This window comes from Sminthopsis crassicaudata, chromosome 4 (genome assembly GCF_048593235.1).
Source record: "Sminthopsis crassicaudata isolate SCR6 chromosome 4, ASM4859323v1, whole genome shotgun sequence".
NCBI lineage: Eukaryota > Metazoa > Chordata > Mammalia > Dasyuromorphia > Dasyuridae > Sminthopsis > Sminthopsis crassicaudata.
The window spans coordinates 349,040,413-349,060,506 of NC_133620.1; the positions used below are offsets into that span (position 1 = coordinate 349,040,413).

The 20,094-nt window shown below is 36.9% G+C and overlaps 1 protein-coding gene across 1 annotated transcript in view; it reads left to right on the forward strand.

Annotated features, from left to right (window-relative positions):
• SOCS7 (suppressor of cytokine signaling 7) overlaps positions 1-19,917 on the forward strand; it is a 43,083-nt gene extending 23,166 nt beyond the window's left edge. Inside the window, 3 exon segments of the mRNA XM_074261322.1 lie at positions 11,380-11,515; positions 11,966-12,119; positions 14,282-19,917. Of these exon segments, the coding sequence (XP_074117423.1) occupies positions 11,380-11,515; positions 11,966-12,086 (257 nt within the window). The 3' untranslated portion in view covers positions 12,087-12,119; positions 14,282-19,917.
• Positions 19,918-20,094: the final 177 nt, after the last annotated feature.

The following is a 20,094-nucleotide window of genomic DNA, read 5'->3' on the forward strand; positions in this document are numbered from 1 at the left end:
AATTTATTATGCATTTTTTCATATTTGTTATGGGTAATTTGGTTTTCCTCTTTCTTTTTGATCAAATTAATAGTTTTATCATCTTCCCTTCCCCACCAAAAAGTTCCTTATTTTAATAATTCATTTGGTTTTTTGTTTTCAATTTTGTTTTCTCCTTGTTTTTTTACAACTTCTATTTTGGTGGTTAGTTTTAGAATTCTGTGGTTTTCTAATATTTTTAGTTTCACTTCCAGTTCTTTTTATTAATAAAAGTGCTTGCAGATGTAAATTTTTCCCTAAGAATTACTTTGGTTGCTTCTCCCCCAAATTGGCATCAATCATTATTATCATTATTGTCATTATCTCTAACAAAATGATTTGTTCTTTGATCTACTAGTTTTTTTTTTTTTAATAGTTTTTTATTTTCAAAATACATGCAAAGGTAGTTGCCAACATTCATCCTTTCAAAACTTGTGTTCCAAATTTTTCTCTCTCCCTCCTCCCCATTCTCTCCCGCTAGATAGCAAATAATCCATTATAGGTTAAACATGTGTAAGTCTTCTAAACATACTTCCACATTTATCATGCTGCACAAGAAAAATCAGGTCAAAATGGAAAAAATGGGGAAGGAGAAGCAAGCAAATAACAAAAAAGGGTGAAATTACTATGTTGTGATCCACATTCAGTCCCCATGATTCTTTTTCTGGATGCAGATGCCTCTGTCCAGCACAAATCTATTGGAATTGGCCTGAATGACCTCATTGTTGAAAAGAGCTACTTCATCAGAATTGATCATAACTGAATCTTGTTGTTGCTGTGTAGAATAATCTCTTGGTTTTATTCACTTAGCATTAGTTCCTGTAAGTCTCTACATTTCTTTTTGGAATCATCCTGCTGATCATTTCTTATAGAACAATAATATTCCATTACATCCATATACCATAAGTCATTCAGCCATTCCCCAACTAATGGGCATCCATTCCGTGATCTACTAATCTTTAGGATCAATTACAGTGTTGTTATTTGGCGTGTGTGTGTGTGTGTGTGTGTGTGTGTGTGTGTGTGTGTGAGAGAGACAGTTGGGGATAAGTGACTTGATCAGGGTCACACAGCTTTTGTGATCAAAAAGAGAACTTTTTGATCACTAACATGAAGGCAGAGACAGTGGGCCAGGGACATTGTTGACTGTGGCACAGTAGAAGGGTGGAGCTTTTGGTTGGCATTTCTGGTCAGAGGACAGAGTTGAAGCAAAGCCAGAGACATCATTCCCCCCCACCCCAGGATTAGAAGTGCTTTCATTTATACCTCTTATTTAAAAAAAATGAGCTGGCAAAGAAATAAATCCACCCCACTCCCACTTTGGAAATAAACTGTGAGAATAGGGAAGACCAGTATTCATCTTCAGAGGAGGATACTGAAGAAAAAAAGCTTCCACCCCAGAGAGTAACATGAAATGGCTCCCTGTTCAGAGAGAATTTATAGAACTCAAAAGAGAATTTAAAAGTCAAATGAGAGGCATTGAAGAAAATCAAATAAACAAAGTAAAAAACTACCCAAGAAAAACAAGAAGATAATGAAAAAAATTAACCATTTAGAAAAGAAGATACAGAATCTCAGATGAAAATAATTCTTTGAAAATTAAGTCTTGAGACCAAGAAATTAAACAGATTAAAAAGAATGAAAAAAAAATAGAACAGAACCTGAAACATTATATTTAAAAAAAAAGAGAGAGAGATCTAGAGAACAGACCAAGAAAAGAAAATATAAGAATAATTGGACTGCCTAAAAGTTATGACCAAAAAATGGAACTTGACACAATAATGCAAGAAATAAACCAGAAAAATTGTCCTGGAGTAATAGAACATTAGGAAAAAGTACAAATAGAAAAAAATCCACCCATTACCACCTCAATGACATCCTTTGTAGAAAACATATTGAAACATTATTGCCAAATTTTGAAACCCCCAGATCAAAGAAAATTTTGCAAGAAACAAGAAAAAAAAATTAAAATATGCTGGAGTTACAATTAGAATTGTAGAGGACTTAGCCACAATAAAAGACCTGCAGGTCTTGGAGTCATATTTACTGACAATCAAAAAAACTAGGCCTGTGGCCAAAAATATCATATTCCACAAAATTATCTATAATATTGAACAAGAAAAATGAACATTTATTGAACTTGCAGATTTTCAGGACTATCAACCAAACTTGAACTTAGTAGAAATTTTTACATAAAGAACTAATATAAAAAAATCAATTTCAAGTAACTCAACATGGACAAATTGGCTTTTTTTGCATGGAAAATTTATAGCATATGTTTAAGGTTGACATCAACAATAGGGTAGCTCAAAAGATGGACAGAGTTAAGGTAAAAATAATAATTATGTGATACAAATAAAGTACAGAAGAAGAAAAGACAGAGGCATTTTAATGGGGGAGGAATGGTCATAGTTCTGGAATCCTACATATGTAGGAAACACTACATATATACTATGAAGGATATAGCACCCCCCAAAATCTATAAAGAAATAAGAGAGGAAGGATGGATAGACAGGGAAGCAAAGGGTGAAGGAAGATGAGGGAAGGTTCCCTGGTAGGGCAAAGTTAAGTAATAGCAAGGCAAGTTAGAAGCAGAATTAAAGCAAAAGGTCAGTAGGGCTAGAAAAGTCATGTGTCTCTATATATATCTATATCTACATATGTACAAATAAATATATCCTTTCTTAACTATTGCCTGCTTGGGTATAGTGAGGAGGGGAGGAGGAAGATGAAAGGAGGAAAAAAAGAAAGTAAAAAAAAGGTACACAGTAGAGAATAAAAGAACAATTTACAGGGAAGTAAAGATGGACACTCATGAATGTAATTTCTTCTACTAATATATATGCTTTCTTGAATTGGTATTTGTGATATATTTTGAATCCTCCCTGATCTGCTGAGCACATGACAAGAGTTCTGTTTTGTTTCATTTTGTTTTGTATTCTTTTTTCTATTTTTCTTTTTCTTTTTTTTAATTCTCTTTCTCTAAATTGGAAAAAAAATATCCATAGCAGTTTTCTTCTCAGGGAAAAAAAAAAAAAGGAAATTGAGGGAATGCCCATTAATTGGGCTTAATAAACCATGTTATGTATTTGTGATAGAATACTAGTGTTATCTAAGAATTGATCAGCAAGATGCTCTCGGGGAAAAACAAACATCTGGAAAGCCCTTCAAGAACAAAATGAGATATACTGTACAAAATAATAGCAATGTTCTGGGATGACCAGCTATGAATGACTGCTATTCTCAGTACAATCATCCAGGACTACTGTGAAGGACTTAGGATGAAAAATCCTCTCAATACACAGAGAAAGATCTGATTGTGTCTGAATACTGACTGAAGCATGCGTGCTCTCTCTTGCTCTCTCTCTCTCTCAATTTAATTTTTCTTGAAGATTTTTATTTTCATTAGGATGGAAGATCTATGTTTTCTTTCACAACTTCACTTTTGTGGAGATGTTACATAATTTCACATGTGGTTTCTTAATTTGTGGGTAGGGATAAGGGAGAAAACCTGAAACTCAAAAATCTTTAAAAAAAATTTTGATTTGAATGTAACTTGTGAAGAAAAAATACAAAAGAAAAAAAGATAGGTGATAGATGGATGAATGGATAATGTGTAGGCTCTTTTTTTCTTCACAGATTTCAGGTAATCTAGTGATCCTTAAGTCATTTCTCTTCATTCTGTTTTTTGGATTTTTGATTTTGCTAAGAGATTCTTTACATTTTTTTCCTTCAATATTTTTTCTTTTATTGCTATTATTGGTGAATTCTAATATTCAAGAAGTTATTTACTTTAGTAAGATTTTGTATAATCTTTCAAGTTCTCTTCAGATTTTTTTTCCCATTTCCCCCCTACTGCTCTAATTTTTGTTCTTTTTTGTGTTTGCTCATTCTTCTAGCCTACTTCTTGATTTGAATTTCATTTCATTTCATTTCATTTTATTTATTTATTTATTTTTTTAATTTTTATAATTGTAACTTTTTTTGACAGTACATATGCATGGGTAATTTTTTTTGTTAAACGACATTATCCCTTGTATTCCTTTATGTTCCGAATTTTTCCCCTCCTTCCCTCCACCCCCTCCCCTAGATGGCAGGGATTTCCATACATATTAAATATCTTATAGTATATCCTAGGTACAATATATGTGTGCAGAACCGAATTTCGTTGTTGTTGTTGTTGTTGCAAAGGAAGAATTGTATTCGGAAGGTAAAAATAATCTGGGAAGAAAAACCAAAAAAAAAAAAAATGCTTACAGTTTACACTCATTTCCCGGTGTTCCTTTTCTGGATGTAGCTGATTCTGTCCATCATTGCTCAATTGGAATTGGATTAGCTCTTCTCTATGTTGAAGGTATCCACTTCCATCAGAATACATCCTCATACAGTATCATTGTTGAAGTGTATAATGATCCCCTAGTTCTACTCGTTTCACTCAGCATCAGTTGATGTAAGTCTCTCCAAGCCTCTCTGTATTCCTCCTGTTGGTCATTTCTTACAGAACAATAATATTCCATAACATTCATATACCATAATTTACCCAACCATTCTCCAATTGATGGACATCCATTCATCTTCCAGTTTCTAGCCACTATGAAAAGAGCTGCCACAAATATTTTGGCACATACAGGTCCCTTTCCCTTCTTTAGTAGTTCCTTGGGGTATAAGCCCAGTAGTAGCACTGCTGGATCAAAGGGTATGCAGTTTGATAACTTTTTGGTCATAATTCCAATTGCTCTCCAGAATGGTTGGATTCTTTCACAACTCCACCAACAATGCATCAGTGTCCCAGTTTTCCCACACCCCCTCCAACATTCATCATTATTTGTTCCTGTCATTTTAGCCAATCTGACAGGTGTGTAGTGGTATCTCAGAGTTGTCTTAATTTGCATTTCTCTGATCAATAGTGATTTGGAACACTTTCATATGAGTGGAAATAGTTTTAATTTCATCATCTAAAAATTGTCTATTCATATCCTTTGACCACTTATCAATTGAAGAATGACTTGATTTCTTATAAATTAAAGTCAATTCTCTGTATATTTTGGAGATGAGGCTTTTATCAGAATCTTTAAGTGTAAAAATGTTTTCCCAGTTTGTTAACTTCCTTTCTAATCTTGTTTGTATTAGTTTTGTTTGTGCAGAAACTTTTTAATTTGGTATAATCAAAATGTTCTATTTTGTGATCAATAATGGTCTCTAGTTTTCCCTTGGACACAAACTCCTTCCTCCTCCACAAGTCCGAAAGGTAAACCATCCTATGTTCCTCTAATTTATTTATGATCTTGTTCTTTATGCCTAAATCTTGGACCCATTTTGATCTTATCTTAGTATGTGGTGTTAAATGTGGGTCCATGCCTAGTTTCTGCCATTGATTTGAATTTTATATTAATGCTGGGCTTTGTAATCTTTATGAGAGTAGAACCTGGCCTGAGCCTTTGTCCTCTTACATCCTGTTGCTTTCCCATCTCAGACTGGGGGCCTTGGAGGTTTCAGTGCTCCCAATATGATTATATCTGGGATGAGATCCACTCACTGACATCATCTTAGCTCTATAAATTCTTCAGTTAGATTTGGGTCTATCAGCTTATCTCTGTTTTCAAGTTTAATAGACTGCTGGTTTCAGCCACTATTAACCCACTAGGAGAAACTTTAAGCTTTCCTTCTGGGTTGGGGGTGAGAACTGAGTTCTGGCTCTGCTCATAGGTTGAGCTGTGGCTGGCTTCCAAACTCATTCCTCACTCAATATGTAGCTAAGGACCGTTCATGCCTGCTATGTTCTATCTCAGTTCTGTGTCATGGAATTGGGTAATACAGAGAAAATAGCTGCTACCTTTGTCTAGTTTAGGGAATCCCTGGGATCTTTCTGCCCTGGTATACTATCTTGGTACCCAGGCTTGGCCCTTGAGTTCCTGAGCTTGTACCCTATCTGTAGTCTCTACAGGTCTTTTTGTGTCTCCCCAAGCCATGTTGGCTTGGAAAAATGTTCTCTATGGTTTCATCCAAGTTTTTTAGTCAGAATTCAATATGGTGTTTTCTTGATCTTTGTGTAAGAGATCTCATGGGGAGCTAACTAGGGTATACTACTGTTTCCTTACTCTGCGGTTTTGCCTCTATTCCCTCCATAATATCTAGCAAGCTCTTTTCTCATCTTTTGGATGTAGTCTGGACAGCTAGTATTTGAATTACAAACTTTTTAGTATGTTATCCAGGTTTTGATAAGGGCAATACCTTGAACATTATAGAAAATGTCCATAAGCCATTTTGTATTTGCTGCTCTCACTGAAAGAACACATTGTCCCTTAATTAAGGACATTTATTCCTATCTTCTTTTGTAAGGAGGTGGTATCTAGCTGTTTCTTTGGATTGCCCTCTGGAGGGTACAAACATCTGTAGAAAAGTACTTGTAGCTATAGATCTCTTAGGTATGAGGTCATCATCCCTGTTGGCATCACTGTAGATTTCAGAACCAGAGTTTCAGTCAGTTGTCTGGGTTTTTTCATTACTTCTCGTAGTTCTCCATAATTCTGACAAATATTTCTAAATAGGCTGCATCTTTACTTTGCAAGTCTTAAGAAAAGATAAAGGGATGTAAAATAAATGCCTTTGTTGAATTGTGATTTTATAAGCTTCAACACTGGTATTATGCCTTCTAGTATTGAGTTTTCCCAAGTTAAGGAAATTCATTTAACAAATATTTGCTTTTAGTGTCTATTACCAACTAGAATTTTAGGTCAGATTTATTTGGCATGTTTGATATAAATTGAATAAATGTATAGTTTGTGATACATTGTTAGTGGAATTATGAATACATCCAGCCATTCTGGAGAGCAATTTGGAACTATGCTCAGAAAGTTATCAAACTGTGCATACCCTTTGACCCAGCAGTATTTCTACTGGGCCTATATCCCAAAGAAATACTAAAGAAGAGAAAGGGACCTGTATGTGCAAGAATGTTTGTGGCAGCCCTCTTTGTAATGGCCAGAAACTGGAAACTAACTACGTGGACACCCATCAACTGGAGAATGGCTGAATAAATTGTGGTATATGAATATTATGGAATATTATTGTTCTGTAAGAAATGACCAGCAGGCTGATTTCAGAAAGGCCTAGAGAGACTTACATGAACTGATGCTGAGTGAAATGAGCAGGACCAGGAGATCATTATATATTTCAACAACAATGCTGTATGATGATTAATTCTGAGGGATGTGGCCTCTCCAACAATGAGATGAACCAAATCAGTTCCAATAGAGCAGTAATGAACTGAACCATCTCCACCCAGTGAAAGAACTCTGGGAGATGATTATGAACCACTACATGGAATTCCCAATCCCTCTGATTTTGTCCGCCTGCATTTTGGATTTCCTTCACAGGCTAATTGTACACTGTTTCAAAGTCCTATTCTTTTTGTTCAGCAAAACAACTGTTTGAACATGTATACATATATTGTATTTAATTTATACTCTAACATGTTTAATATGTATTGGGCGACCTGCCATGGGGGGGAGGGGAAAAATTGGAACAAAAGGTTTGGCAGTTGTCAATGTTGTAAAACTACTCATGCATATATCTGGTAAATAAAAACTATTAAAAAAAGAAAAGAAAACCCAAAACCCACAAAGAGGCAAAGAAAAGCTGGATAACTTAGAAAACAATATGTAGTATTTACTTATATAGATTTCTTGAAATAAAAATTTGTTTATACTGAAAAAAAGAATAAATTTATAGTGTGCCTATAGGCAGCAGTTGCTTATTGACCATTATATGTACCTCAGAAATACATTTTTGTTGTTTAGCCATTTTCAATTATGTCCTATGCTTGGTTACCCCATTTGGAATTTTCTTGGCAAAGATACGGGTGTGGTTGGCCATTTCCTTCTCCAGGTCACTTTACAGATGAAGAAACTATGGCAAACAGAGTGAAGTAACTTGGCCAGAATTACACAGCTAGGAAGTCTCTATTGCTAGATTTGAACTCTGGAAAATGAGCCTTCCTGATTCCAAGCCCAGCCCACTACCCAGTGTACCATCTAGCTGCTCATCAGGAAGAAATACCTCAAGAAAAGGATTTCACAATGAAGATGCTTAACAAAACTTGAAATAGATTTTGTTTCCTTTTAGTTTGGGGGGTCAAAGTGAAATTAACTTATTATTAAGGAATTGATTAGATGCATAGTTTTATGTAGCAAAGGTCACATCCAGAAATTGTTTCACATTCATTTTTAAAGGTAGATTTCTTTGAGAACGTAAAAGCAAAAATAAGACCATCAGATTTTATTTGATCGCTCCTCAAATGATAGGCAAATCCTTAATGTGGCAAAGAGTTGCTATAAGTACATGTGTGTGCTTTACTTTTTTCTCTTATTCTTTTTTTTTTTCTTTATTTCCTTGTAAATTTTTTAAAATTAATTTTATAATTATAATTTTTTGATGGTACATATGCATGAGTAATTTTTTTATGACATTATCCCTTGTATTCATTTTTCCAAATTTTCCCCTCCCTCCCTCTACTCCCTCCCCTAGATGACAGGCAATCCCATACATTTTACATGTGTTACAGTATAACCTAGATACAATATATGTGTGTAAATCCAATTTTCTTGTTGCACATTAAGTATTGGATTCCGAAGGTATAAGATAGACAGTAGTGCTAACAATTGACATTCACTTCCCAGTGTTCCTTCTCTGGGTGTAGGTATTTCTGTCCATCATTGATCAACTGGAAGTGAGTTGGATCTTCTTTATGTTGAAGATTTCCACTTCCATCAGAATACATCCTCATACAGTATTGTTGTTGAAGTGTATAGTGATCTTCTGGTTCTGCTCATTTCACTCAGCATCAGTTGATGTAAGTCTCTCCAAACCTCTCTGTATTCATCCTGCTGGTCATTTCTTACAGAGCAATAATATTCCATAACCTTCATATAACATAATTTACCCAACCATTCTCCAACTGATGGACATCCATTCATCTTCCAGTTTCTAGCTACAACAAAAAGAGCTGCCACAAATATTTTGGCACATACAGGCCCCTTTCCCTTCTTTAGTATTTCTTTGGGATATAAGCCCAGTAGTAGCACTGCTAGATCAAAGGTATGCACAGTTTGATAACTTTTGGGGCATAGTTCCAGATTGCTCTCCAGAATGGTTGGATTCTTTCACAACTCCACCAACAATGCATCAGTGTCCCAGTTTTCCCACAGCCCCTCCAACATTCATCATTATTTGTTCCTGTCATCTTAGCCAATCTGACAGGTGTGTAGAGGTATCTCAGAGTTGTCTTAATTTGCATTTCTCTGATCAGTAGTGATTTAGAACACTCTTTCATATGAGTGGAAATAGTTTCAATTTCATTATCTGAGAATTGTCTGTTCATATCCTTTGACCATTTATCAATTGGAGAATGGTTTGATTTCTTATAAATTAGGATCAATTCTCTGTATATTTTGGAAATGAGACCTTTATCAGAACCTTTAAGTGTAAAAATATTTTCCCAATTTGTTACTTCCCTTCTAATCTTGTTTGCATTAGTATTGTTTGTACAGAAACTTTTTAGTTTGATGGAATCAAAATCTTTTATTTAGTGATCGATAATGATCTCTAGTTCTCCTCTGGTCATAAATTCCTTCCTCCTCCACAGGTCTGAGAGGTAGACTATCCTCTGTTCCTCTAATCTATTTATGATCTCATTTTCTCTTCTTTCTTAATAATGATATTGCTGATCAGAGGGTATGCAGAGTTTTTGATTTTGGTGTGGCTTAGTTCTAAATTGTTTTCCAGAAGTCCTAGACTAGTTCACCAACTTCATCTTATTTTAGTGCATCTCTTTTCTGCAACCCCTTTTATTGTTTTTGATCCAGTTGGACAATCTGATGTATGCATGGTGGAGTTTGTTTTTTCAATTTACCCTTTTCTAATTGTTAGTGATCTAGGCCACATATGGCTTGGATTTCTTTATTTGGAAACTTGTACACTTTTTAGTTTTATGTGATCAAAATTGTCACTTTTATCTCCTTGTGATCCTTTCTATGCCATGCTTGGTCAAGAACTCTTCCTCATGCATAACTCTCTTTTTCTCTTTTCTAGGTTTTAATGTTATTTATTCCCCTTTCAGTTTTTTCTTCAGTGTTATTATTTTGTTAGCCCATTTTTATTTGTTCACTTTTTCCAGTCATTCTTATGGCCTTCAAACAAAGCCAATGTTTCCTCCTCTGTAGCTCTCTAGGTTCTTGTAGAATTATTATTTTTTTTTAATACCTGAGTTTATTTGGGATTACTTTAAACCCATAGTATTTCCGTGTTTTCATCTCCCTTGGTTCCTCCAACCTGTAAACTCAGGCTAGATTGCTTTTAAGGACAACAAAAAGATTCACTAATAAATGTGGTTTTCTTCCTCTCTCTCAAAAAAAAAAAAAAATTCTTTTTTTTTTTTTTTTTCCTTTTTTCTTTTTAAATGGTGGCCACATAGTTTATTAATCATAGTGATCATTCTTTAAAAGAGTCACCTGTTTTGAGTTACTTACACTTACCTTTCTAGAAATTCTGGGGTGCCCAAAGTAAGAGATCAAAGCAGCCTTGTCAGTAAATCATGGGAAGGATTAAACTCAATGGGAAGAGGTACAGAATGTACATATTTGATTAAAAACGCCACATACTAAGTGGAGGATTAAACTATATATGTTAAGTAAAGCTTGAGAGTTTTGAGAAAAGAATCAGACAGGGCCACATACTTTTTAAATTTTGTTCATAGCCACAGCCTCTTTCTTTCTCAGCTGGTATTTAAACATTTTTTTTATTAATTTTTATAATTATAACATTTTTTTGACAGTACATATGCATAGGTTTTTTTTTTTTTTTTTTTTTTTTTTAACAACATTATCCCTTGTACTCCTTTCTGTTCTGGATTTTTCCCCTCCTTCCCCTCCGCTCCCTCCCCTAGATGGCAGGCATTCCCATACATATTAAATATCTTATAGTATATCCTAGGTACAATACATATGTGCAGAACTGAATTTTGTTGTTGTTATTGTTACAAAGGAAGAATTGTATTCTGAAGGTAAAAATAATCTGGGAAGAAAAACAAAAACAACAACAAAATAATAATAATGCTCACAGTTTACCCTCATTTCCCAGTGTTCCTTTTCTGGATGTAGCTGATTCTGTACATCATTGATCAATTGGAATTAAACATTTTTTTTTTTTCAGCCCTAGAGATGAAGGTCATCAAGGCCAAGCTTCTCAATTTATAGAGATAGATAAGATAAGGAAAAAAACCTAAAGTTCAGAGAGATTAAATCATTTTCTTGCTCAGATCATCCAGCTACTAAATATCTTTATTTCTTGTTTTTGTTCCTAAAGGACTTCCACCAACTCCAGTCCAGCTCCTCTATCCTGTGTCCAGATTCAGCAATGTCAAGTCTCTCCAGCATCTTTGCCGCTTTCGGATCCGACAGCTTGTTCGGATAGATCACATCCCAGATCTTCCTTTACCGAAGTATGTTGGCATTTGGATTTGAGTAATTTGGGGACTGTGGGAAAAGATAGAGCCTTGTCCTGATAATCTATTGGCTCAAATTGTGGAAATGGAGCTTGGTGTAAAGTGTTCTCAATTATCACCTTTTCCAGGTCTGTTTCTTCCTAACACCTGACTCTAGGACTGTGGTATGCATTCAAAAAATAAGGATATATGTGTATATAAAATTCTAAAGTCAGGTAGGGAAGAACATGGTAGGAATAATATTGGGACTCCTAAAGGAAGAAACCAGAGAAAGAACAATAGGTGAAAATATAGCAAGGAATCCTGTTAAGTCTGTATGAGGGACATTTGAGAATAGTCTCCCTCATCTGTACAGGGACAGAGGAGGGGGAAAAGGAAAAAAACAACCTTATTTTTCTTATATTTATGTCTTTTATTATAATTGCTCCTGCCAATTCTGTATCCTAGGCCTCTGATCTCTTACATCAGAAAGTTCTACTACTATGATCCTCAAGAAGAAGTATATTTGTCCTTGAAGGAAGCGCAGCTCATTTCAAAACAGAAGCCGGAGGTGGAGCCCTCCACGTAGCGAGAGGCCCCGGGACAGCTGTGCTGCTGTCAGGTGAGGTGTGTGCCTCTTAGCCACTCAGCCTTGTTCTCGGTGTTTTAAGAGGCATGAGTTGAACACCTTTTCTCTGTCCTGAGCCCTGTATTAAATGCCTTCTTTCCATCAAGGAGCTTATAGTTTTGAAGAGAAAGGGTCAGAGATTTCAAGCTAGAGGCCACCAACTCTAATTTTACATATGAGGAAACAAGCTTAGAAAAAGTAAGTAGGATAATAAGTGACAAGAGCCAGGAGGTGAACCCAGGCCTGTGACTGTAAATCCAATGTTCTTTCCACTTCTGCCTTGATGATATAAGATGTCTGACATGATTATGAAATACCTGAAAGAATATTTGTAGAGAAAGGCAAAGATACCTGTAAATGAATATGGTGCTGGATACTCTTTCCCAGCTCTTGTAGAAGATGCCCACCCTGAATTTATTCACCCTCACATACACATACATAATCATCTGCGGTGGAGAAAATTTTTTGGTTTTTCTTGCCACTGTTAGTTATGTAGCATTAGAAACCAAAGAAAATCTCTCATAACCAGCAAATTAAAGTTCTTTAGAGTTGCATTTGGGTCACAGAAAAAAAAGTTATTGGAAATAATTTTGATGAGCCAAAAAAATTCACTTAATAGATTTTCTTTTTATTTTTCTCTCTATTTTCTGCTATATATTTTTTCTTCCTATAAAGCTTCTTGGCATCATCTGTTTATATAGAAGAATTTTGAATCTTTCTTAATAAGGGATCTTAAAAGATGGAGGAAGAGAGAGGAAAGTTGCTGGAGTTTTAGGGTTTTGTTATTAGAACTGGTAGTATTGACTTAGATGTTAAATCTCATGACCCATAGATCGTATTTGTCAGTGAGCTCTAGCTCCTGCTCTTCTTACTTGAATTGATAGGTGTTTTTTCAGGTACTTATTGTCTGGACTCTCCCCAAAAAGCCAAAACAAAACACTATCAATATAGGTTTCTTTTATTAAGATAAAAAAGGAAACCTTTACTTTTGATTTTTTGATTCTATTATCGTTCTATAATAATTTCACATATAAATACATATGTCTATATTATACGCACAACATACTTTTTAGTGGGTCTATGATCTCTTAGGTTGTTCTTGTATCTCCCTGTGCCATTTGTTCTGGCTTTGGGTGCTCTCATTCATTCATTAGTGTGTGAGTTTATATGTAGACCAATAAAGAGAGGAATATTTTAGCAAGATCTAGGTAAATTGCACCTGGAAATATATCTAGAGACCTCCTAGTCCAACTTTAATTTTATAAATGTGGAAACTAAGGTTCAAAGAATAAAAATGGGATTCAAACTCTTTTTATGAACCGGTATTGGTAGTGTTTCCATACTAGTGAAATAGTTATCTGATGCATAAACCTGTCTTAAGGCAACATTTATAGAAATCTAAGATTTGTAGTGACCAATAGAATTTTTCTCTATGGTAATTTTAGGATATGTAAAAAATAGGAGGCAGAAATATGTGCCATGTATTACAGTGCTCCTGAACAGCAGGTGAGAATTGTTAGCATCTCCATTATTTCCTAGTTTGCCAACACCATCCCACATCTCACATGATGAGACTTTATTATATCTATCTTACTAGAATCACTGCATTAGGCTCTGGGTGTCGCCAAAAAGGAGAAATTTTTCTTCCTCCTCCCTTCTACCACCATCCCCTTATTGTCTTTTTTTCAGGGTGAGATTACTTTTCTTAAAATTCTGCAGCTAAATCAGAACAGTTGGAAAGGCATACAAGGTGTTAATGGAGAAGTCATGAATTCTATTAGCCCCAAGGTACTATCCATAACTGTATATTGTCTCTATGAGGGCAATTTGTGAGCCTGTGGGGAAAATAGAAGGCCATGAGAATTTCAGGAAAGGCATGGGGGAGGGGGGGGGGCAAAGAAAAGGATAATAGGAAGTCTTAGAATAGCATGAATAAGTGACAAGTGTCACTTTGGTATTGGTACCATAGGATGTCTGCCCTTGGGTTATCTCAGTAATGAGCTAACTATATTACTTAGAATAATTTTTGTTGTTGCCATTGGTACTATCTCATTTTACTTGACAACATGACAATACTTAAATGATGTCCATTCTACTTCAGAAATGTTGGATCTTTGCCATTGTTGATTTTGATTTTTCTTTCTTTTCTACTTAAGATATTTGGTGGCCAAGCTCCAGTTGCAAAGAACCAAATGAAGTTACATGGTTGATGAGGGAGGGAAGAGCAAGTAGGAAGGAGGAACAGTTAAACTTTCTATACAAATGTTTTAATTCCCATAAAAGGCACAGAAGAAGCACACAACATGTTCCTGAGGTGGGAATACCAACTGCCAGCTCTGAATCCCCTGTTGGGATCATACAACTGGATCAACTCCTCGGAAAGGTGGAGAAAGTCTCAGTACTGTTTCTTTTTCAGAAGTTTTATTTTTGATAATGCCATTTTCAGTATGGAAAACATAGTCTTAAGAGCAGCTGGGGATTGTGCCTATTGGATTTGAGGTGGGTTTGAGAAAGAGCTGCCCCATTCAATGAAAAGAAAGGGCTTACAGACAAACCCTTTAACATTAGCCAAGGTGCTCTGCAATGGAGAAAACATGTCATAAGTAATGAGGGCCTAAGGGAAGATGGAATGAGGAATTTGGAGTTGCCTAATTATGAGCCTTTTGTAAAGAGTATAGGCTCCTTAGAGGAGCTGCTAAAGAAGGGCAAACAGTATGGAACAAAACATTGTGGGAAAGAAACAAATCGGTATTGTTTGCGATGTATTTGAAGAATTTTCACACCTTTTTGAGGTCTGAGATGTTGAAATCACATGCCTCTGACATTTAGAAGCTTTTAAAATTTGCTCTACCTATTTCCTGAAATCCATGACCTCAGGGTACTTCTGTTCTTCCTTATAAATTAGGAAGAAATAAACCATTTTAGCTCTCCCTTCTCTCTCTATAGCAGCACATTTTGTTCTGGGCATGGTATATCCCATTACTTCCACAAAGGAAATAATATTTTTATTGTTGCTTGAATAGTTCAAAGCCCCAATTGTGGTTTCAGATTCTTCATGTGAGACCATCTCTATAATTTAGAATTTCTCATCTCATCCAACAACATTAAGATAGAGGTGAGGGACAAAATCATCACCCCTTTTCTAGAAATGCTATCTCCAGAGGGCAGGGTTCTAAAGATCAGATCGGCACTGTTAAATCTCATGTTTTCAAGTTTATCTTCTGTCTAAGCATGTCATTCAGCTTCTGGACTGGAGAGGTAACAAGAATCCAAATAGTGGCTTTATTTCCAAACATATTGTGGGGGTGGGAGTGGGGGTGGGGAGTGTATCATGATCACTGCCCTCCTTTTGATGAAAAATTCAGTCCAATGCCGATTTGGAACCTATTGTCTTTTGACCCTTAAGTCTTTCTGTTGAGAAGGGAAATTCAGGGAGGCTTTTTGAAAGCTTAAAACTTGTCCCAAAGGTGACCATCACTTGATTCTGAATGATAAGCTTTTGAGACTGTTGTCAAGTGGAGTTGACTGAGTTGAGATTTCATATTAAGATGTAAGGTTATAAAATATTCTGATATAAGAAGGACCAGACTGTTAATACTCTGCAATAGGTGCTCCATGAAACTGTTTCCACAACTCCCCTGTGTTTATCTTTACTTCATTTTAGTGTTAACAAACCAACATTATCATTTCGTGAAAGTTTAGAGTGAGGCCGTCAGTGTGTCTCAGTAAATTGAAGAAATACCTCATCTGGAAGCACTGCCTACTGAAGGCTGAAGTGGTGGCTCCCTTTGTCTCATGTCCCCCCATTCCAATGGCCAGTCTCCCAAGCTATAAATCTTTAAAAGGATATAAAGATACCTAGGAAATTTGGCCATGATAGCTGCTTTGCAGTATCAATGTAGGCCAGAATTCATATCATAAGGAACATTTCCCTTTTGTTGCTCTTAGAACAGCACTCACAATGAAGAAATAGGCTTAGCACCTGTGAACCTTGACCCTGAAAAGGACTTTAGAATCCCTTGTAGTTATTAGAAAGCAGATGCTCAACCCCTATTTTCTTTGGCTATTGCTAATGAAAGAATAACATTTTTCTATTTTTGAGGTACCTTGGGAGAAAAAAAACACCTGAAACCTGATTCCTGCCCTAAGTTTAGATAGGAAATTGGGGAGATACTTTGGATTACATAATGCATTTAGAAAGTAGTATGATGATGTAGAATCAATAGCCAAATTTTAGTACAATATATGATAGGCAGGGAAAGTTTCATAACTATGAAACTTAGACAGTCTTAAAGGTTTAGTGGGATTGAAAAAGGTGAAAAGGGAGTAGATACACTGAGATAGAAGTGAATGGGACATAGTGGGAAGCACAGAGCCCAAAACCATACTAGCTATATAAATCAGCCTTGATTTTTTTCTGCCTTTTCAGCTCCTTGCTCTATAGTTAGAGGTCTCCAGGATCTATCAACAGATCTCAACCTGAGAGGGGATCTGGAGGAGGCAGACTGCTGAGAAGAGTCTAGAGTTACCCTCCCCTTCCCTGGCAGCCCCATAGGATCTTCTGAAGGCTGCCAACCCCCTACCTATTATTTCCCAGGGACACCTGAGGAAGGAATGATAACTTTGACCTTTTTTCTGAAGGCATTTGAATTTCTATGTCCTAAATCAAACTGGCCTAAAAAATTGACAGTTGTCCCCACTCATCTTCCTTCCTAACCACAGTCTCTTGCTGGATACTCATCCTCCAGTAGAGGATGGTAGAACAGAAAAGGACAGGAAGGAACTTGGCTGTGCTCAAGAAGTGAGTGGAAATGGCAGAGAAGCAGAGAATGATTGGACTAGGATTGCCTAAGGTGAGGTCCAAGAGGTTGGGTCTCCCCAAGAGGGAGAGTCTGAGCAGCTAGGCCAGTAATATACACCCTTCATGCCCTCCAGATACCCTCTAACTAGACAGACCTACCTACCTCTTCCTCATTCACAATAAACTCAACAAAAATGGCAAGTTACTCATGAACTCATTCTCCCCCACTCCCATTTTCTTTTTAAGTCACAAAAACTGGAAAAAGACAGAGGACTCTTGGCTTCTTGAAGAGTTAGCTTGGGCAAATGATGTCAGTTGTGCCCTTAGGCTACCTTGCAAAGGAAACTCAGTCCTCTTGTCCATTAACTACTGTAACCTTCCTTGGGACAGGAATAGACTTAGACTTATATGAGCTAGTGACAACTACTGCTATAACTTGCTATTACTTGAAATTCATATGCTGCGATGGGGGTGGGGAGGGTGGGACTTGTGGGGAGACACATCTATGGGTGAGGACAGGTGGCTTCGAGGCACCTGATCAATAATGTTTGCCTTGGCCTGGGGACCTAGCCCTGTGCCTACATATAATGACTGGAACCCTCTGAAACCTGAGCTGCCTCAGGGAAGGGACTTGGAAGGGGGTGGGGCCAGCTCCATTCTGTTCTAGTAGTGCTGCTTATATAAACCCCTTCTCCTTATTAAGATTGGGAACAGTGTGAGGGTGGGGAGCTTCCATCCAATCTGCTCCCAAGAAGAGGTGGGGAAGGTCAGGACACCCAGAATGGTGCTGAAGATGAGGCAAAAGGAGAAAGACACATCCTAGGAGACGTCCCAGCCTCTCAGGTCTTTCCTCTGGGCTCCTGGAATAGCAAAGCTTTCCTGAAGCTCTCTGCTCTCTGTAGGGGGGGGGAAATGTTTTTTGTTTTTCTCTTTTACCTTCCTTGTTGCCTCTAACTTCCTTTTGAGCTCTGGGGTTGAAAGGCCTGGCAATGGCACCAAGAGGTCTGCAAGTCTGGGTGCATGTCTGTCTTCACTTACAGAATTGTTACCCATCATTTGGGAAGTTGGGAGCATCTCTGTTGGGGGGAACTGACATGATGGCTAAGTTTAAGAAAATGTCCTCTGCCCCCAAGGGAGAAGCTTTGGAGTTAGACATTTTCCCTATGGGAATCTTTTGGTTTGGTTTTTGGGGGGTGGGGAGGGTCAGAGGAGGGAGAGGGTAAGTGCTTTTATCTATAGTCTCCAACATAGCTGGTCTTACACTGAATTTGTGCTATTGCATACATGTAGCCATCTTTCTTTTCACTGCAGCAGTGTTTATTGGTAGTTCAAAATGATTTATTTGCTCCTGGGGAGTAAAACTTTTTTATTTAAAAAAGAAAAAATTAATGACCCAACCTCCCCTTCTCCCTTTAAAATGGCCCTTATAATAAGTATCTACAGATTATTGGGTCATAAGACTTAAAAAAGCAGAGTCAGGTACAGAAGTCCTTGTGACATCCAATTATGACCTGGGGAATGTGATCCTTCATGCTCAGCACAATCTAGAGGAGGATTTGAAAGTAAGATTTTGGGTGGGAGTGGGGGGGGGAGTAGAAGGTAAGCTACAGAGATAGGGATCCAGGTGCTGCAGTTAAAACAGATATGGTGATGCACTGTTTTTAAAAGTTTTATTTTCTGACACAAGAAAAACCTTTTCTTTACATGCAGATTATGTATAATACATTTCTGTATTTGTCCTCTTCACTCCTTTTCCCCATTCTGTCTTGGTGCTGCCATCATGGTCCTTCCCCATTTTTTTTGGTTGTTCTCCATTGGTCTCTTTACAGCCAGCCCTGCTCTCTGAGTTTGTTGATTCACTGTCATTTCTATTTTATATCATCTTAAAGAGTCCATGGAACACTTCCCACAGAAGGGCATGAGGCAGCAGCCAAGAAGGAAATAAGGCAATCAACAACAGTAGGAGGATAGACTTAAATGGCTGGTCGCAGCTGGACTGCGATCTTTGTTGCCCCTAGAGAAGACATTCGAGAAAAAGATAGTTCACACCCTTCATCAAAACTAAAGTGGTCAGTCAAAGATAATAGGACCTTAGCTCAGAAGCCTGCAGAAATGGATCAGGAACAGTGGCTTGATTTCTTCCACCTAAAATTCTCTCTTGAGAAGGTTCTAACCCCTAGAGCTGCACCGTGAATCTTCCAAAGAACATAAGACAGACACTGGTCTCTTGGAAGATTAGCTTGTTTGGATGCAGAAACTGATAGTGTTGATGACAAAACCACTTTTGTCTATTTGTGTTCTAGGGAAACTTTGAAAATATGCTATCCAAATCTGGGCTCAGGTTCTTTGCTAGTTCTCAATTAACTAATTAGTCCCTTCCCTTCACCTTCCACCCCCAACTTTGTGCCCTTCTTGAAAGCATCCTCACTACTACCAGCCCAAAGTGACCTGGCTTCTTTTCCCACTTAGTTTGGACACATTTTTCTCCCCACCTTCTCCTTATCCCCTACCTTTTTTGTGCTTAATTTATTAAAATAGTTGCTGTATAATTTATTTTCATAAACTATTAAAATGTACTAAATGGTTAAAAATAGACTTGCAGGCCAATCTTTAAGGGGGGGAAGAGTGTGGGGGATGGGGAAGATGTTTTGATATAAACATAACAAATGCACTTTGGGTGTGTTTTGGTATTTTTCTTGGGGGTGGGAGGGTGGGGGGATGTTTGGATGTTGCTGTAGATTAGTTACAGAATGGGGATTGTCTGTATATATTGTATTAATAGGCATGTTTGGACTCTTGTATTCAGACATTAGTAGCTGCTGCAGGTCCTGTTTGGAAATCCCATGTAAAATTCCCAATTTTTTTGTAAGTGTTGGTGCGGGAGACATTTGACTCTTGTGTTTGTATCTCCTTTTTATGACTGTTGTTCAGACCCATGTCTTTTTGGGAAGGGGTGGGAAGGGGATTTGAAATAAAAATGTTTAGAAATTGTTTTGTCTTGGTTTCTCTCCTAGCTTCATCATAATACAGCTTCTTTCCTAATAATTAGCATTATTGACTCTTTCATGGAGTCAAATGACTTTCCCATAAAGATTAAGTAAATTCCTCCATGCCAGGTAGAATTTCCAAAAGGAAATTTGTGAGATTTAATTGGTGCTAGAAGGTATG